The sequence below is a fragment of the Macaca nemestrina genome, chromosome 3 (assembly GCF_043159975.1).
Source record: "Macaca nemestrina isolate mMacNem1 chromosome 3, mMacNem.hap1, whole genome shotgun sequence".
NCBI classification, from domain to species: Eukaryota; Metazoa; Chordata; class Mammalia; order Primates; family Cercopithecidae; genus Macaca; species Macaca nemestrina.
The window spans coordinates 60,656,027-60,670,207 of NC_092127.1; the positions used below are offsets into that span (position 1 = coordinate 60,656,027).

At 34.8% G+C, this 14,181-nt stretch overlaps 1 protein-coding gene and 1 long non-coding RNA gene across 12 annotated transcripts in view; one reads left to right on the forward strand and one right to left on the reverse strand.

The window, feature by feature from the left end:
• The window catches only part of LOC105486091 (sodium channel and clathrin linker 1), a 215,130-nt gene that overhangs the window by 99,696 nt on the left and 101,253 nt on the right, over window positions 1-14,181 (forward strand). For all 10 annotated transcript variants that reach the window (XR_011620973.1, XR_011620972.1, XR_011620971.1 and 7 more), the window contains one exon: window positions 158-228. Coding sequence is in view for 7 of the 10 variants with exons in the window: in XM_071093042.1 (XP_070949143.1) it covers window positions 158-228 (71 nt within the window). In the remaining 3 variants the exon portion in view is untranslated. The remainder of the gene's footprint in view (window positions 1-157; window positions 229-14,181) is intronic.
• The window catches only part of LOC105486089 (uncharacterized), a 33,346-nt gene continuing 29,935 nt past the window's right edge, over window positions 10,771-14,181 (reverse strand). Inside the window, exon 6 of one of the 2 annotated variants that reach the window (XR_011620975.1) lies at window positions 10,771-10,901. This is a non-coding gene — a long non-coding RNA (uncharacterized lncRNA). Of the gene's footprint in view, window positions 10,902-11,452; window positions 11,581-14,181 lie in introns of those variants that run through there. The other variant, XR_011620974.1, reaches the window with a different exon arrangement.

A 14,181-nucleotide genomic window follows, 5' to 3' on the forward strand; every position in this document is an offset into this window, starting at 1 on the left:
AGGAAAGAAGGCCAACGTTACATTTTACCCTCAAAAACTCTAATCATTATCATAAATTTCACTAAATTTTTTTTCTACTTGTATGTCTGATGTGTCATCTTTAAAGATACGGTTATTAAATATTCTAATACTGATACTTTTATTTTTCTCGTGGCAGACTAACCAACAGTTTCTGAAAACAGTAACTGAACAAAGTGTGATGATCGAACAACTCCGAAAAAAACTTAGGTATTTTCAAAAATGAGTTTCATTATTTCATTGTTAATTATTTTTCTTCAAGGGAGCTGATGATGCTGTAATTTTCCCTATGGGTGTTTTTTTTTTCCTTCCTTTTGTTAAGCTTCTGTCAATATCTTTTTGTGTGTATGATCTGTTAGGATGGGAAGAAACTGAAACCAAGATTATTAGGAGATAACTGTGATACACAGTCAGACCTCTAAATACACAGATGTTCAAGTCCCTTATATAAAATGACATAGTATTTATATATAACCTATGCACATCTTCCCATATACTTTAAATAATCTGATTTTGATTATTTTTATTGTTTTAAAAATATTTTCAATCTGCAATTGGTTGAACCCACGAATGGGGAACCCACAAATCATTTGAGCATTTTTTCATATACCTATTGTCCATTTGTATGTCTTCTTTTGAGAAATGACTATTCAGATATTTTGCCCATTATTTGTTCTTTTTCTTCCTCTTGAGTCGTTTTAGCTCTTTATATATTCCAATTCTGGTTATTAATCCCTTGTCCAGTGGGTAGTTTACAAATATTTTCTTCCATTCTGTGAGTTTTTTCATTTACTTATTGTTTCCTTTGCTGTCCAGAAGCTTTTTAGCTTGATATGATCCCATATGTACATTTTTGCTTTGGTTGCCTGTACTTTTGAAGTCCTCCTCAAGAAATCTTTACCCATACAAATGTCTGGAGTGTTTCCCCGACGTTTTCTTCTAGTAGTTTCATAGTTTCAGGTCTTAGATTTAGTCTTTGATACATTTTGATTTGATTTGGGTTTATGGCGAGAAATAGGGGTTGAAAATGCATTGACTGTAAATGCATTGATTTATTTCTGGGTTCTCTGTCTGTTCAGTTCATCTATGTGTCTGTTTTTATGCCAGTACCATTCTGTTTTGTTTACTGTAAGTTTGTAGTGTAATTTGAAGTCAGTTAATGTGATGCCTCTAGCTTTGTTCTCTTTGCTCAGGATTACTTTATCCTATATCTTTTTTGGTTCCCTTTAAATTTTAGGATTTTTTTCTATTTCTGTAAAGAATGTCATTGGTATTTTGATTGCATTTAATCTATAGATTTGATTGCTTTGGGTACTATGGATACTTTAACAATATTAATTCTTCCGATTCATGAACATGGAATATCTTTCCATTGTTTTGTGTCATCTTCAATTTCTTTCATCAAAGTTTAATAGTTTTCTTTTAGGTTTCTTTTACTTCTTTGGTTATTTGTTCCTGAGTATTTTGTTTTATTTGTAGCTATTGTAAAGTTCTTGGTTTTTTTTTTTTTTTTTTTTTCCCAGATTGTTCAGTTGGCATATAGAAATAATACTGATTTTTGTTTGTTTGGTGATCTTGTATGTGGCAACTTTACTTAATTTATCCAATCTAATAGTTTTTTTGATTGAATCTTTAGGTTTTTCTAAATATAAGATCATGTCATCTGCGAACAAGGATAATTTGACTTCTTCCTTTCCAATTTGGGTGCCCTTTATTTCCTTCTCTTGTCTATTTTGGCTAGGACTTCTTACACTGTGTTGAATAATAGTGGTGAAAGTAGGTATCCTTGTCTTGTTCCAGATATTAGCAGAAAGGCTTTCAGTTTTTCCCCATTCAGTATGATATTAGCTGTGGGTTTGTCATACATTACTTTTACTGTGTTGAGATATGTTTCTCTTATACCCAGGTTTTCTTTAGAGTTTTTATCAAAAAGGGATGTTGAATTTTATCAAATGCTTTTTCAGCATCAATTGAAATTATCATATGGTTTTTGTCTTTTGTTCTGTTGATATATCACATTTATTGATTTTCACGTATTGAACCATCCATGCATCCCTGGGATGAATCCCACTTGATCATGAAGAATGATCTCTTTAATATGTTGTTGAATTGAGTTTCCTAATATTTTGTTGAGGATTTTTTCATCTGTGTTCATCAGAGATGTTGGCGTATAGCATTCCTTATTGTGCTGTGTCTTTGTCTGGTTTTGGTATCAGGGTGATACTGAATAAGTTTGGAAGTATTCCTTTCACAATTTTTTGGAATAGTTAGAGTAGGATTGGTATTAGTTCTTCTTTAAATGTTCAATAGAATCCAGCAATGAAGCCATCAAGTCCCAGTCTTTTCTTTGATGGGAGATTTTTTATTGCCGCTTCTATCTCTTTATTTGTTATTGGTCTGTTCAAGTTTTGTATTTCTTCATGGTTAAATCTTGGTAGGTCGGATGTTTCTAGGAATTTATTCATTTCTTCTAGATTTTCTAATTTATTGTCATATTGTTTTTCATAATAGTTTCTAATGATATTTTGAATTTTTGTGGTTTCAGTTGTAATATCTCCTTCTTCATCTCATTTTATTTACCTGAGTCTTCCGTATTTTTTTTTTTTTAGATTGGCTAAAGATTTGTTGATTTTGTTTGTCTTAAAAAAACAACTTTTTTTCATTTATCTTTTGTATTTTTTAGTCTGAATTTTATTTATTTCTGCTCTGCTCTTTATTATTTCTTATACTAATGTTAAGTTTGGTTTTCTCTTGCTTTTCCAGTTGTTTAATAAATATCCTTAGGTTGTTTATTTGAAGTTTTTCTACTTTTTGATGGAGGTGTCTATTACTATAAACTTCACTTTTAGTGCTGCTTTTGCTGTATCTGTAGGTTGTGATACATTGTTTCTATTTTTATTTAACAAATATTTAAATTTCCTTCTAAATTGGTTAATTGACTCAATGGTCATTCAGGAGCATATTGTTTAATTTCCTTATGTTTGTGTTGTTTCAAGTTCCTCTTGTTACTGAATTTTAGTTTTATTCCTTTGTAGTCAGAAAAGATACTTTATATAATTTCAGTTTGTTTGAATTTTGGGGACTTGTTTTATGGCCGAATATATGTTCTGTCCTTGAGACTGTTTCATATACTGAGAAGAAGAACGTGTATTTTTCACCTGTTGGATGAAATACTCTGTAAATGTTTATTAGGTCAATATAGTCTATAGTACAAATTGAATCTAATGTTTCTTTGTTGATATTCTATGTAGATTATCTGTCCAGTTCTGAAAGAGGGGTGTTGAAGTTCTCAGCTATTATTTTATTGGTGTCTAACTTTATCTTTAGTTTTAATATTTGCTTTATATATGTGGATGTTCCAGCATTGAGTACATATATATTTGTAATTCTTATATCCTTTTGTGGGATTGACCCCTTTATCATTATATAATAACATTTTTGACTCTCTTTACAATTTTTGTCTTGAAATCTATTTTATCTGGTGTAAATATAGCTACGCTTGCTCTTTTGGGGTTTTTGTTTGCATGGAAATATTGAAAATATTTCCCATATTTTCAGTCTTTGGGTGTCTTTATAGATGAAATGAGTTTCTTGTAGGCAGTATATGATTAGGTCTTATTGTTTTTCTATTCAGCTACTTTTTTTTTATTTGAGAATTCAGTCCAGTTACATTTAGTGTTATTAGTAATAGGCAAGGACTCACTACTGCCATTTTGTTACTTTTTTTCTGGGATTGTATTGTTGGTCCTCCCTTCCTTTCTGTCTTCCTTTGTGTAAAAGTGACTTTCTCTTGTAGTAGATTTTAATTTCTTGGCTTTTCAGATTTTTTTGTATCTATTATAGTTTTTATTTTGTGGTTACCATGAGGCTTGCAAATACTATAACCAATTGTTTTAAACTGACGACAACTTAACTCTGATTATAAAGAAAAATAAGCCAAGAGAATTTAAAACTCCACACTTTAACTTCATCTCCACTGCTTTTTGATTTGTTGTCTCTATTTATGTATATTTTATATTGTCTATCTCTTCAAAAGTTGTAGTATTTATCATTTTTGGTAAGTCTGTCTTCTAGTCTTCTGACGAAAGGTATTAGTGGTTTATACATCACAATTAGAATTAAAGGTGTCTGACCAGAGTTAGACTATTCTGTATTTGTCTGTGTACTTACTGTTGCCAGTGAGTTTTATATCTTCAGATGATATCTTGTTACTAATGAACATCCTTTTCTTTTGGATTGAAGAACTCCCTTTAACATTTCTTGTAAGACAGGTTTGGTGTTGACAAATTCCATAAGCTTTTTTTTTTTTTTTTTCTGTGAAAGTTTTAATTTCTCCTCTATGTTTGAAGGACAGTTTTTCTTTTACATATTATTTGCTTCTCTTCTCTTGCTGCTTTTAAGATCCTTTATCCTTGGCCTTCGAGACTTTGATTATTATATGTCCAGAAGTAGTCTTATTTGGTTTGAATCTGCTTGGTGTTCTTTGACCTTCTTGTACCTGGATATTCATATCTTTCTGTGGGTTTGGAAAGTTCTCTGTTATTATTCTTTGAATAAACTTTCTACATCATCTCTCTTAGTACATCCTCTTTAAGACCAGTAACTCTTAGATTTGCCCCTTTAAGACTGTTTTAAAGATATTGTAGGCATGTTTCATTCTTTTTTTCTCCTCTGAGTGTGTATTTTCGTATAGCCTGTCTTCAAGCTCATGGATTCTTCTAGTTGTTCAGTTCTGCTTTTGAGAGAGTGATGCATTTGTCAGTTTTTCAACTGAATTTTTCAACTCCAGAATTTCTACATGACTTTTAAAAAATTATTTCAGTCTCTGTCAAATTTCTGACAGGATTCTGAATTCCTTCTGTTATCTTGAAACTTGTTGAGCTTCCCCAAAACAGCAATTAATACTTTGAATTCCTTGTGTGTAAGGTCACATATTTCTGTCACTCTAGGATTGGTTACACTGGTGCCTTATTTAGTTCATCTGGTAAGGTCATGTTTTTCCTGAATGTTCTTTGTACTTGTGGAGGCTCATTGGTATCTGAGCAATGAAGAGTTAGGTATTTATTATAATTTTTGCAGTCTTGGCTTGTTTGTATTCTTCCTTCTTGAGTGGGCTTTCCACGAATCTAAAAGAGATTGAGTGTTGTGACCTAAGCCTGCAATTATTGCAGCCATTTCAGAACATTGCAGAAGCCATTTCAGAACCATTCCTAGGCTTCCTAGGCTTCGATTCCTTAGGCTTCCATTCCTAGGCTTCCTAGGCTTCGATTCCTTAGGAATCCTTACGAATTCCTAAGGAATCGAAGCCTAGGAATGCTGCAGCTCTTAGATCCTCCTGCATACACAGACTTGCTAGACTTCGGTAAGATGAGGGATAATTCCCTGGGTAACCAGGCAAAGTCTCTTACTCCTTCCACAATCAGAAGGAGTCTCTCTGTGCACTGTGCTGTCTGGAGTTGGGGAGAGGTGACGTGGCCATTCTCATGGCTTTCACAGCTAGCACTACACAGAGTCACACCTGAATCCCTGCAGACCAGTACGGTACTGGGGCTAACCCAAGGCCTGCAGCCACCACTGCCTGATGTTTATTCAAGGCCCAGGACCACTTCAGTTAGCAGGGGGTGAATTCTGCCAGGATGGGGTGCATCCCATTAGAGGAGTGGATTCTCTTCTAGCACAGAGTGAGTCTATAGAAACCCATTCAGGTGCAAAAATCTAGAATCTGGGACTTCAGAAATCTGCTTGGTGCTTTTACTGTGGCTGAGCTAGTATTCAAGTTGCAAGACACAGTCCTCTATACTCTTCCTTCCCCTTTCCCCACGCAGAAAGAGTCTCTTTGGAGCAGTACTGCCTGGAGTTTGGGAAGGGATGACACAGGCAATCCCTTGGCTGCCACTGCTGGTCACACTGGGTTGTACCCTAAGTGCACTGCCTCTGAGACCAGTGCAGCACCAGGGCTTGCCTTAGGACTGCAGTCCTTGTGGCCTGACTACCACTTAAATTTATTCCAGGCCCAGGCTACTTTAGTCAGTGGTAGTGAAGGCAGCAGAGACTTGGTTTCCTCCCACTGGGACGGTGAATTCCCCTCTGGTTTGGGGCTGGTCTAAATGCTCTCTCCATGGGTGCTGGTGGAATTCTAGCCTGTGTTGTGTTCTACTGTGACAGGACAGCACTGAGTTCTAATGCAAAGTTCAACACTTACTTCACCCTCCCTCTAGCACACAAATTATCTGTCCACTCTGCACTGCTTGGGATTGTGGGCAGTTTGTATAGGTAATGAAAAACTGTCTTTCCTACACTCATCGGTACCTCTTTCCTTGATACTATGTTCAAACCAGGTATTGTAATCACTCACATGATTTTTTGGTTCTTATGAAGATGCTTTCTTATGTGAGTGGTCATTCAATTTGGTATTTTTGCAGGGGAACAGTTGTTGGAGAGTTCTATTCAGCCATCTTGCTCTGCTTCCTCTCCTTAGAGGAATACTTCTTAATCAAGATTTAGGCTGGGCGCAGTGGCTTATGCCTGTAATCCCAGCACTTTGGGAGGCCGAGGCAGACAGATCACCTAAGGTCAGGATTTTGAGACCAGCCTGGCCAACATGGTGAAACCCCATCTCTACAAAAATTAAAATTAGTCTATCATGAAAAAAACAAAAGATTTATATACAAGGCAAGAAGGAAAAGATTTCTTTACTTAAATATGTTAAAATATTAGGCTTCTGTTACAAAAACAATATAAGTCAAATGAAAAGACAACTCATAGTCTGTGAGAAGACATTTACAGTGCATGTATTGTAACTGACAACAGATTAGTGTTAAGGACACATTAACTGATTAAGTATCAATAAGAATAATTAACTCATCAAAAATTAGGCAAAGGATATGAATAAGCATTTCAAAAGTTACAGCGATCAGGAAAATGCAAGTAAAAAGCGTGATACTACTTCATACTCAGCAATCAATGTAAAAATGTGGAGTGTAATAACGAGGCCAAAAAATTACAGTGCGATACAGTTTAAATGTTTTAAACAATAGTGTGTATTGATCATTGATATATGTATATGGATATATCAATATATATTCATAATATATAGTAAAAATTATATGTCTATTACATATATATGTAGTGTATGTGTGTGTGCATTACAAGAGAATAAAGTACCATTCCCAGAAATTATGTATCCTTACTTCAAGTTAATGATTGTCTCTGTGGAATGAGGCTATTTGTGGAAGTAGAGAATTGAAGACAACCTAGGTATCTGTAACTAAGGGAATGAACAGTAAAATGTGGTAATTACATCCTGTGAAATACTGTGCATTATTTAGAAACACATATTTACATGAAAAGATGTAGTTACAGCATCATGGGTAGAAGTAGAAAACAATGTTTATATTTAAAAAGTAAAATATATGGATCTCTAGCATAAAACACATGCTTGTAATAACAATATATGTTTTACCAGTAAATGTGTATATCTGAGGACATATCACATTTTTATGTGAACTTATGAAATGGAGGAGAATGAGAAAGGGATTGGGAATAAGCAAAAAACAAAAATAAACAAATGAAAACATCTTTTACAGCTGATAATGATAATAGGTCATGGAGTGAATAGTGTAAAAGTTCAACTCTGCATTCAAGGTTAAGAAAAGAGTAGAAGGAAAAAAAGAATATAAGATTTTTGGCATACTTAGGATAAATTAGAAGGTAGAGATCCTGGAAGGATGAGTAAGGAAACTGGTTCATAAAGACCTACAATCATATTATAGTAATGGAAATAGAGAATAAAAATGCATATAAAAAATCTATATAGGAAAAATGGGCCGAACTTCATAATATTGGACTAAAGGACAGGGGAAGAATCGTGAAATTTTATTGCTAGAAGGTATGTTAATGTTCATCTAGTTTAACTTCCTAATTTTATAGAAAACTCAAAGTGAACCAAAGGCTTAGAAACTATTTGTCTTGTCCAGAGTTGCACAACGAATTCATGGAAAAGCCAAATTAGAACTCACATCTTGCAACTACTAATCTAGTGAGCATCTAAGCCTAGCTCTCTGACAGTATGCACAGCAGTAGGGAAGTTAAGTAGGAGAGTTGATTGGGGGGAAAAAGTATGATGAGTAGATACTTTGATTTTTGACATCTGCCTGGAAGATCATTTAGCGTGGACATTAGGGCCTAAGGATTATACATTGAGTTTAGAGATTGATAAAACTAGTTGCAGTTTTCCAAAGCCTAAAATGTCTTAAGTGTTTAATTGTCCATGAGCAACTTTGCCATAATATTTACTGACAGTATTCCATAGCTTAACATTAAGCAGTTCAGAGTTGTATACATAAAACTATACTTGCTTTTCCTGCCACAGATTTGAAGGAACATAAGGATAAACAGATGCTTCTTTTAGGGAAGAGGGTGTTGCTTTCAAGTATGACAGATTCTGAATGATGGGCATATTGACATTACCAGAATTTAGGTTTTGAGATGCTCTATGTAACCATGCCAAGAATAACTAAATTAGAAACTGCTTAAGCACTAGAGTTGTTTAAGTTTGTGCTTATACTGAAACATATTAATTTCATTTGTTGTCTGATAGTGTGGTGCAAAAAAGTTAAAACCATGTGAATTTTTAATTAAAGCTTTAATCATATTTCATTTTGAGAGTTTTTGGTGATACCTTGTCATAGTAGATAAAACTCTTCAGCCTATTTTCTTAAGAACCTTCATTCACCTGATCTTCCTTAACCCTCCAGTTATACAGAAAAGTAGTCATATTGCTGTTTCTCAGAAAAACTTTTGGTAACCTCCTTTTTGCCTTAGATCATTCTGTTTCTCAGAAAATTTATAATTTTCTAAACCTAGCTAAAACTTGCTGTCTCCCAAAAGACTTATCTCATTCATTCTACCAGATTTTTACTCTTTTATTCTTGTGAACCTACTCAGTATTTATTCATTTAAACTTAGATTTATACTGTTTTTCCAGAGGTGCTTTTTTGTCTTATATATTTATTTATAATATATATCCAACTGAGTTATGATGATAATTATTTTCCAACTCTCATGTGCTTAGATTTTATGCCTGCCTTGTAAAGTCTTCGAAGGGAAAGATTGTCCTTTATTATATATTTTTAGGAATAACCAATGTTATCTTTTAAAAGGATGTACTATAAAGACTAAGTAGTGGCCGGGCGCTGTGGCTTACGCGTGTAATCCCAGCACTTTGGGAGGCTGAGGCGGGCGGATCACCTGAGGTCGGGAGTTCAAGACCAGCCTGACCAATATGGAGAAACCCCGTCTCTACTAAAAATACAAAATTAGCCGAACTTGGTGGCACATGCCTATAATCCCAGCTACTAGGGAGGCTGGGGCAGGAGAATCACTTGAACCTGGGAGGCAGAGGTTGCAATGAGCTGAGATCACACCTTTGCACTCCAGCCTGGGCAACAAGAGTGAAACTCCGTCTCAAAAAAAAAAAAAAAGATTAAGTAAAGCATTTGCATGGGTTCCTTATTAACGTTTCATCAGAGTAGCATCATCAGAATATTTGTTAAAAATAATTTTAGCTGGCCAGGTATGGTAGCTCAAGCCTGTAATCTCAGCACTTTTGGAGGCCAAGGTGGGTGGATCACCTGAGGTCAGGAGTTTGAGAACAGCCTGGCGAACATGGTGAAACCCCATCTCTACTAAAAATACAAAAATTAGCTGGGCGTGGTGGTGGGCACCTATAATCCCAGCTACTCGGGAGACTGAGACAGAAGAATTGCTTGAACCCAGGAAGCAGAGATTGCAGTGACCTGAGATTGTGCCATTGTACTCCAGCCTGGGCAACAGAGCAAGACTCCATCTCAAAATAATAATAACTTAGCCACTAAGGACTTATCTCATTAACAGACATAGATATTATCTTCATATAAGGAGCCTATAATTTGTCAAATCAATTTATTTTATATTCATTGAGAACTTAAAAATGTACATCTGTGCTCTGAGGGTAGAAACAGTCTTTATAATAAGTTTATGTATAATGTGATAGCCTCAAAGTTATTTTAATTTCACCCATTTCATCTCTTGCACACTTTTGTAGCTTCGACAGTTTCTAGGAGGATGAGATCTCATTAAATTTTTCTAGCTTGAAGTTCTCCTGGTTCTCTCTACCCACATGGCTCAGAGACACCTGAAAAGCAGCAGGCTCCAAACTAACCTTATCATTATCTCTCAAATCTTTTATCCATATTCGTGAATTGTACCATCCAATTCCTGATTCAGAAAACTAGGAGACATCATAAATTCTTTTCTGTCCCAACTCTACCTTATAAATATCTCTCTGATCTTTCACTTCATTACTTTCTCATCTGAGCTACAGCTGTAACCTCTAAATTAGCTTACTGCCTCCATCTTCCTTTTTCATACTGTTATCAAAGTGATCTTTCTAAAATATGTCTGATCATGTCACTCTCCTTCAATGGTTACTAAATACCTATAGGATATAATCCAAATTATTCAACTTGACAAATTACTCAGCTTGAGTCTCCTGTAGTACCAAACATGCCTTCTTCCTATGTGCCTCAACTGTAGACTGCACATACATCTGTCACAGCATTTTTTTTCTTTTTCTTTTTTTTTTTTTGGCGGGAGACCAGAGTTTTATTATTATTCAAATCAGTCTCCCCGAAAACCCTCAGGGATCAGAGTTTTTAAGGATAATTTGGCGGGTAGGGGCCAGTGAGTCAGGAGTGCTGATTGATTGGCTCAAGGATGAAATCACAGGGACTCGAAGCTGTCCTCTTATGCTGAGTCAGTTCCTGAGTAGGGGCCACAGAACCGGTTGGCAGGTCCAGGTGGGGCCATCCGGTTGTCAGAAATGCAAAAACCTGGAAAGACATCTTAAAAGAACAATCTTAGGTTTACAATAGTAATGTTATCTTCAAGAGTAATTGGGGAAGTTGCAAATCTTAAGACCTCCAGACTAAATGGCTGGTAATATTTAGAATTCCAGCCCCTCTCATCCTAACTTGGTGGCTCGGGGCCTTTCATTCATTTTACAAGAACAGTGTAGCTTTTGGGAAGGGCTATTTAAACTATAAACTAAATTCCTTCCCAAGGCTAATTCAGCCTATGCCCAGGAATGGACAAAGAGAGTTTGGAGGTTAGAAGCAAGATGCAGTTGGTTAGATCTGATATCTTACACTGTCACAGCATTTTTAACACTTTATTGTTTACAAATCCATCTCTCTACACTAGTCTTTGAGCCCCTGGAAGGAATGGATTATGATTTGGTGATTTTTATCTTGCCATCATCTAGCACAGTACTAGACATATGGCAGGTGCTCAAAAAAATACTTGAGTGAGTGAGTCAGTTAATTAAATAATTAAATTGCACTTTATTGGAGAGACAAAGCTAATTTATTCATGCAGATTTTCTATCTGCGTCCTTTGCTCTTTGACCTCTCAGGGCACAATTGTTTTCTTGAACTGTCATTATTTTTAAAAATTATATTTTGTCTCCTTCAGCTACACAGAAATGTGTGACCACTTAGAAGTTGGATTTCCAAAACAACACACCTGAAAAAAATCATTTTAATATAATTAATAGAAGCTTTGCACAATGAATTTAAAAGATTTTTAGTGTTTCTCATTATAGATCCAGGCTTTAAGCTATATTAACTTTTAAATGTTTTTATTACCAATAATCTCAAAGTTTGACTGGGTGCTAGAGCCTTAAATATTTTTTATGTTTAGTGGTTTCTCTATATTTAAATGTGAAATAAAATCCAGAACATCTTTAAAATATGATAGCAAAATTACTTATATATAAGTGGATTCATTGAAGAGCATTAGAGCTGATGTGATAGGAATGCAATTCTTAGTATTGCTCTATCATATTAAATCTGAAAAGGTAAATTATATAAATCACAGTTTGTATACATTCATTGTGTTCATTTTAATCTTTTTTACAAATGCATATTTTTTTCTTTAAAAATGTATGTGCTGATAATTTTTATATACTATCTTACTTTTTTAAAAGACATGTACTTTTGCCGGGTAATAGTTTTATTTTAGCTGAGATAACATATTTTTCTCAGATGTTTCATATTCCAATTTAAATAATATTGTGTCTTCTATTATAAAAATGCTATGGAAATCTGGAATTCATGGATCACTAGTTTTAATTCATAGTGTGTCTTGGAAACAATCCCATGTGAGAAATGGCCCTGAGCAGATGTGCTTAGTCATAGAATTGCCAGACAGTTCCTTATGTGTTGGCAGCTAGTTTTCTGAGCATGGAAAACAGGTTTTAAGATAAGGAGTAGGGCTTTGCTGTCAGTTTTCTATTTCTTCACACTGTTTTACTTTAATGTTATTTAAAGGGATTACTGTCACCTTTATTCAATATATTTTTTTTTTCCTCTCAATCTTTAAGAGACAGTAACAAGATTGATTATTAGACTTTTAGAACACACTAGTCAAGAGTGGAACCTTAGCCACAGTTAATTAATATTAACATTTCTTGTTTGGGGTTCTGGCAAGAATAAAACAAATACATAACATCATCGTTCAGAACTTTTGCCTCTAAGAGTAGATGACTGTTTTCTGTCAAAATATATTTTAATTGATGTTTATAACTTTCTTTTGCAAATACTCTACATTATTCTACCTATCTTTAAAAATGTGGTTCTGTCTGGTATGAAATTTAAAAAGCATAGGCTTTGAAGTCAGCTCTAGTTTTTTATTCTGGCTCTGCCATTGTCTTAATCCATTGGGGCTGCTATAACAAAATGCCACATACTGAAAAGCTCATAAACAACAGAAATATATTTATTACAGTCTGGAGGCCAGGAAGTTCAGAATTAAGAAGATGGCAGATTTGGGGTTTGGTGAGGGGCTGTTTCCTGATTATACATGACACCTTCTCTCTTTGTCTTCACGCAGTAAAAGGGGCAAACAAGCCTCCCTTGGGCCTCTCTTATGAGGGCGCTAATCCCATTTTCGAGGGCACTGCTATCATGACCTAATCACCTCCCAGAAGACCCCACCTCATATCATTACATTGAGAGTTATATGAAGGTTGTATTTATATGAGATTTCAACATATGAATTTTGCAGGGACACAGATACTCAGACTAAAGCAGCCATTTACTGGTGACTTGGGTAGGTTGTTTAACTGCATGGACTTCAGTTTTCTCATTACTATAATGAAAATGCAGTTACCTTCCTTGCAGGGTTGCAATGTAATATAATTTACTGTCTTTGCCCACTTCCCTTCTACTTTAGTATCCAACCTCTGTAGGTAGGATATACAATATTTACAAATTACCTGCTAGTAGATTTGGGAGTTGGTATTAACATTGTAATAAATAGTGGATTATTTAACTCCCAGACCTGGGAAATCTGCCTTTTTTTGTTGCTGCTGTAATTTCTACGACCAGAGTAACCATTTCTTTCTTTCTCCTCTTTCTATTATGTTGTACCCCCATTTCTTGCCAACTGTACAATCCCAAATTCTTTCTGTTCCCTTCTGTATGTTTCAGTTATATTCTTTTCGTTTTGAAATCTTAGTTTCTCTTTTGCAGGGTTCTTTTAAGACCTCAGATGTATAGACCTCCCTGATGAGTCCTCAGATACTTTCCTCTTCCCATTCTTTGGTGTTGCTTGGAAGAATCTGTATTTATTATAATCACTCTTTGGAGTTTTCTTCAGTTTGGATTAGCCCCACCTATCTATTCTTCTCCTCAAGAATTACTGGTACCTTTTATGCCTTAAAAATGCCTCCCTCATTCTCCTTGGTTGTTGATTTTCCTTAACGGATGATTTTTTTCTACCTTTCTTGAACATTTCTCTACCAGGACTTTTGTGTTTATGCCATGATTTCTTCTCTGACTTTTGTTGCTTTTTTTTTTCTTCTTCTTCTTTTGCTTCCCCCATTTCCTTATCCTACCTATGAAAAGTATACATTTCTTAGATTTCTAACCATGTGACTCAATTTCTGTCCTTCATAGATGATCATATCTACCCTGCCCAATTCAAACTTTCAGCTCAATAACGTTTCCCAAGTATACACCTCTGACCTTGATCTCTTTGTTGATTTCCATAATTGAATTGCTAGGTCAGTGGTTTTCAAACTTTTTATTTTTTAACAGTAAACTTTAAAAAAAAAAAAAGAAA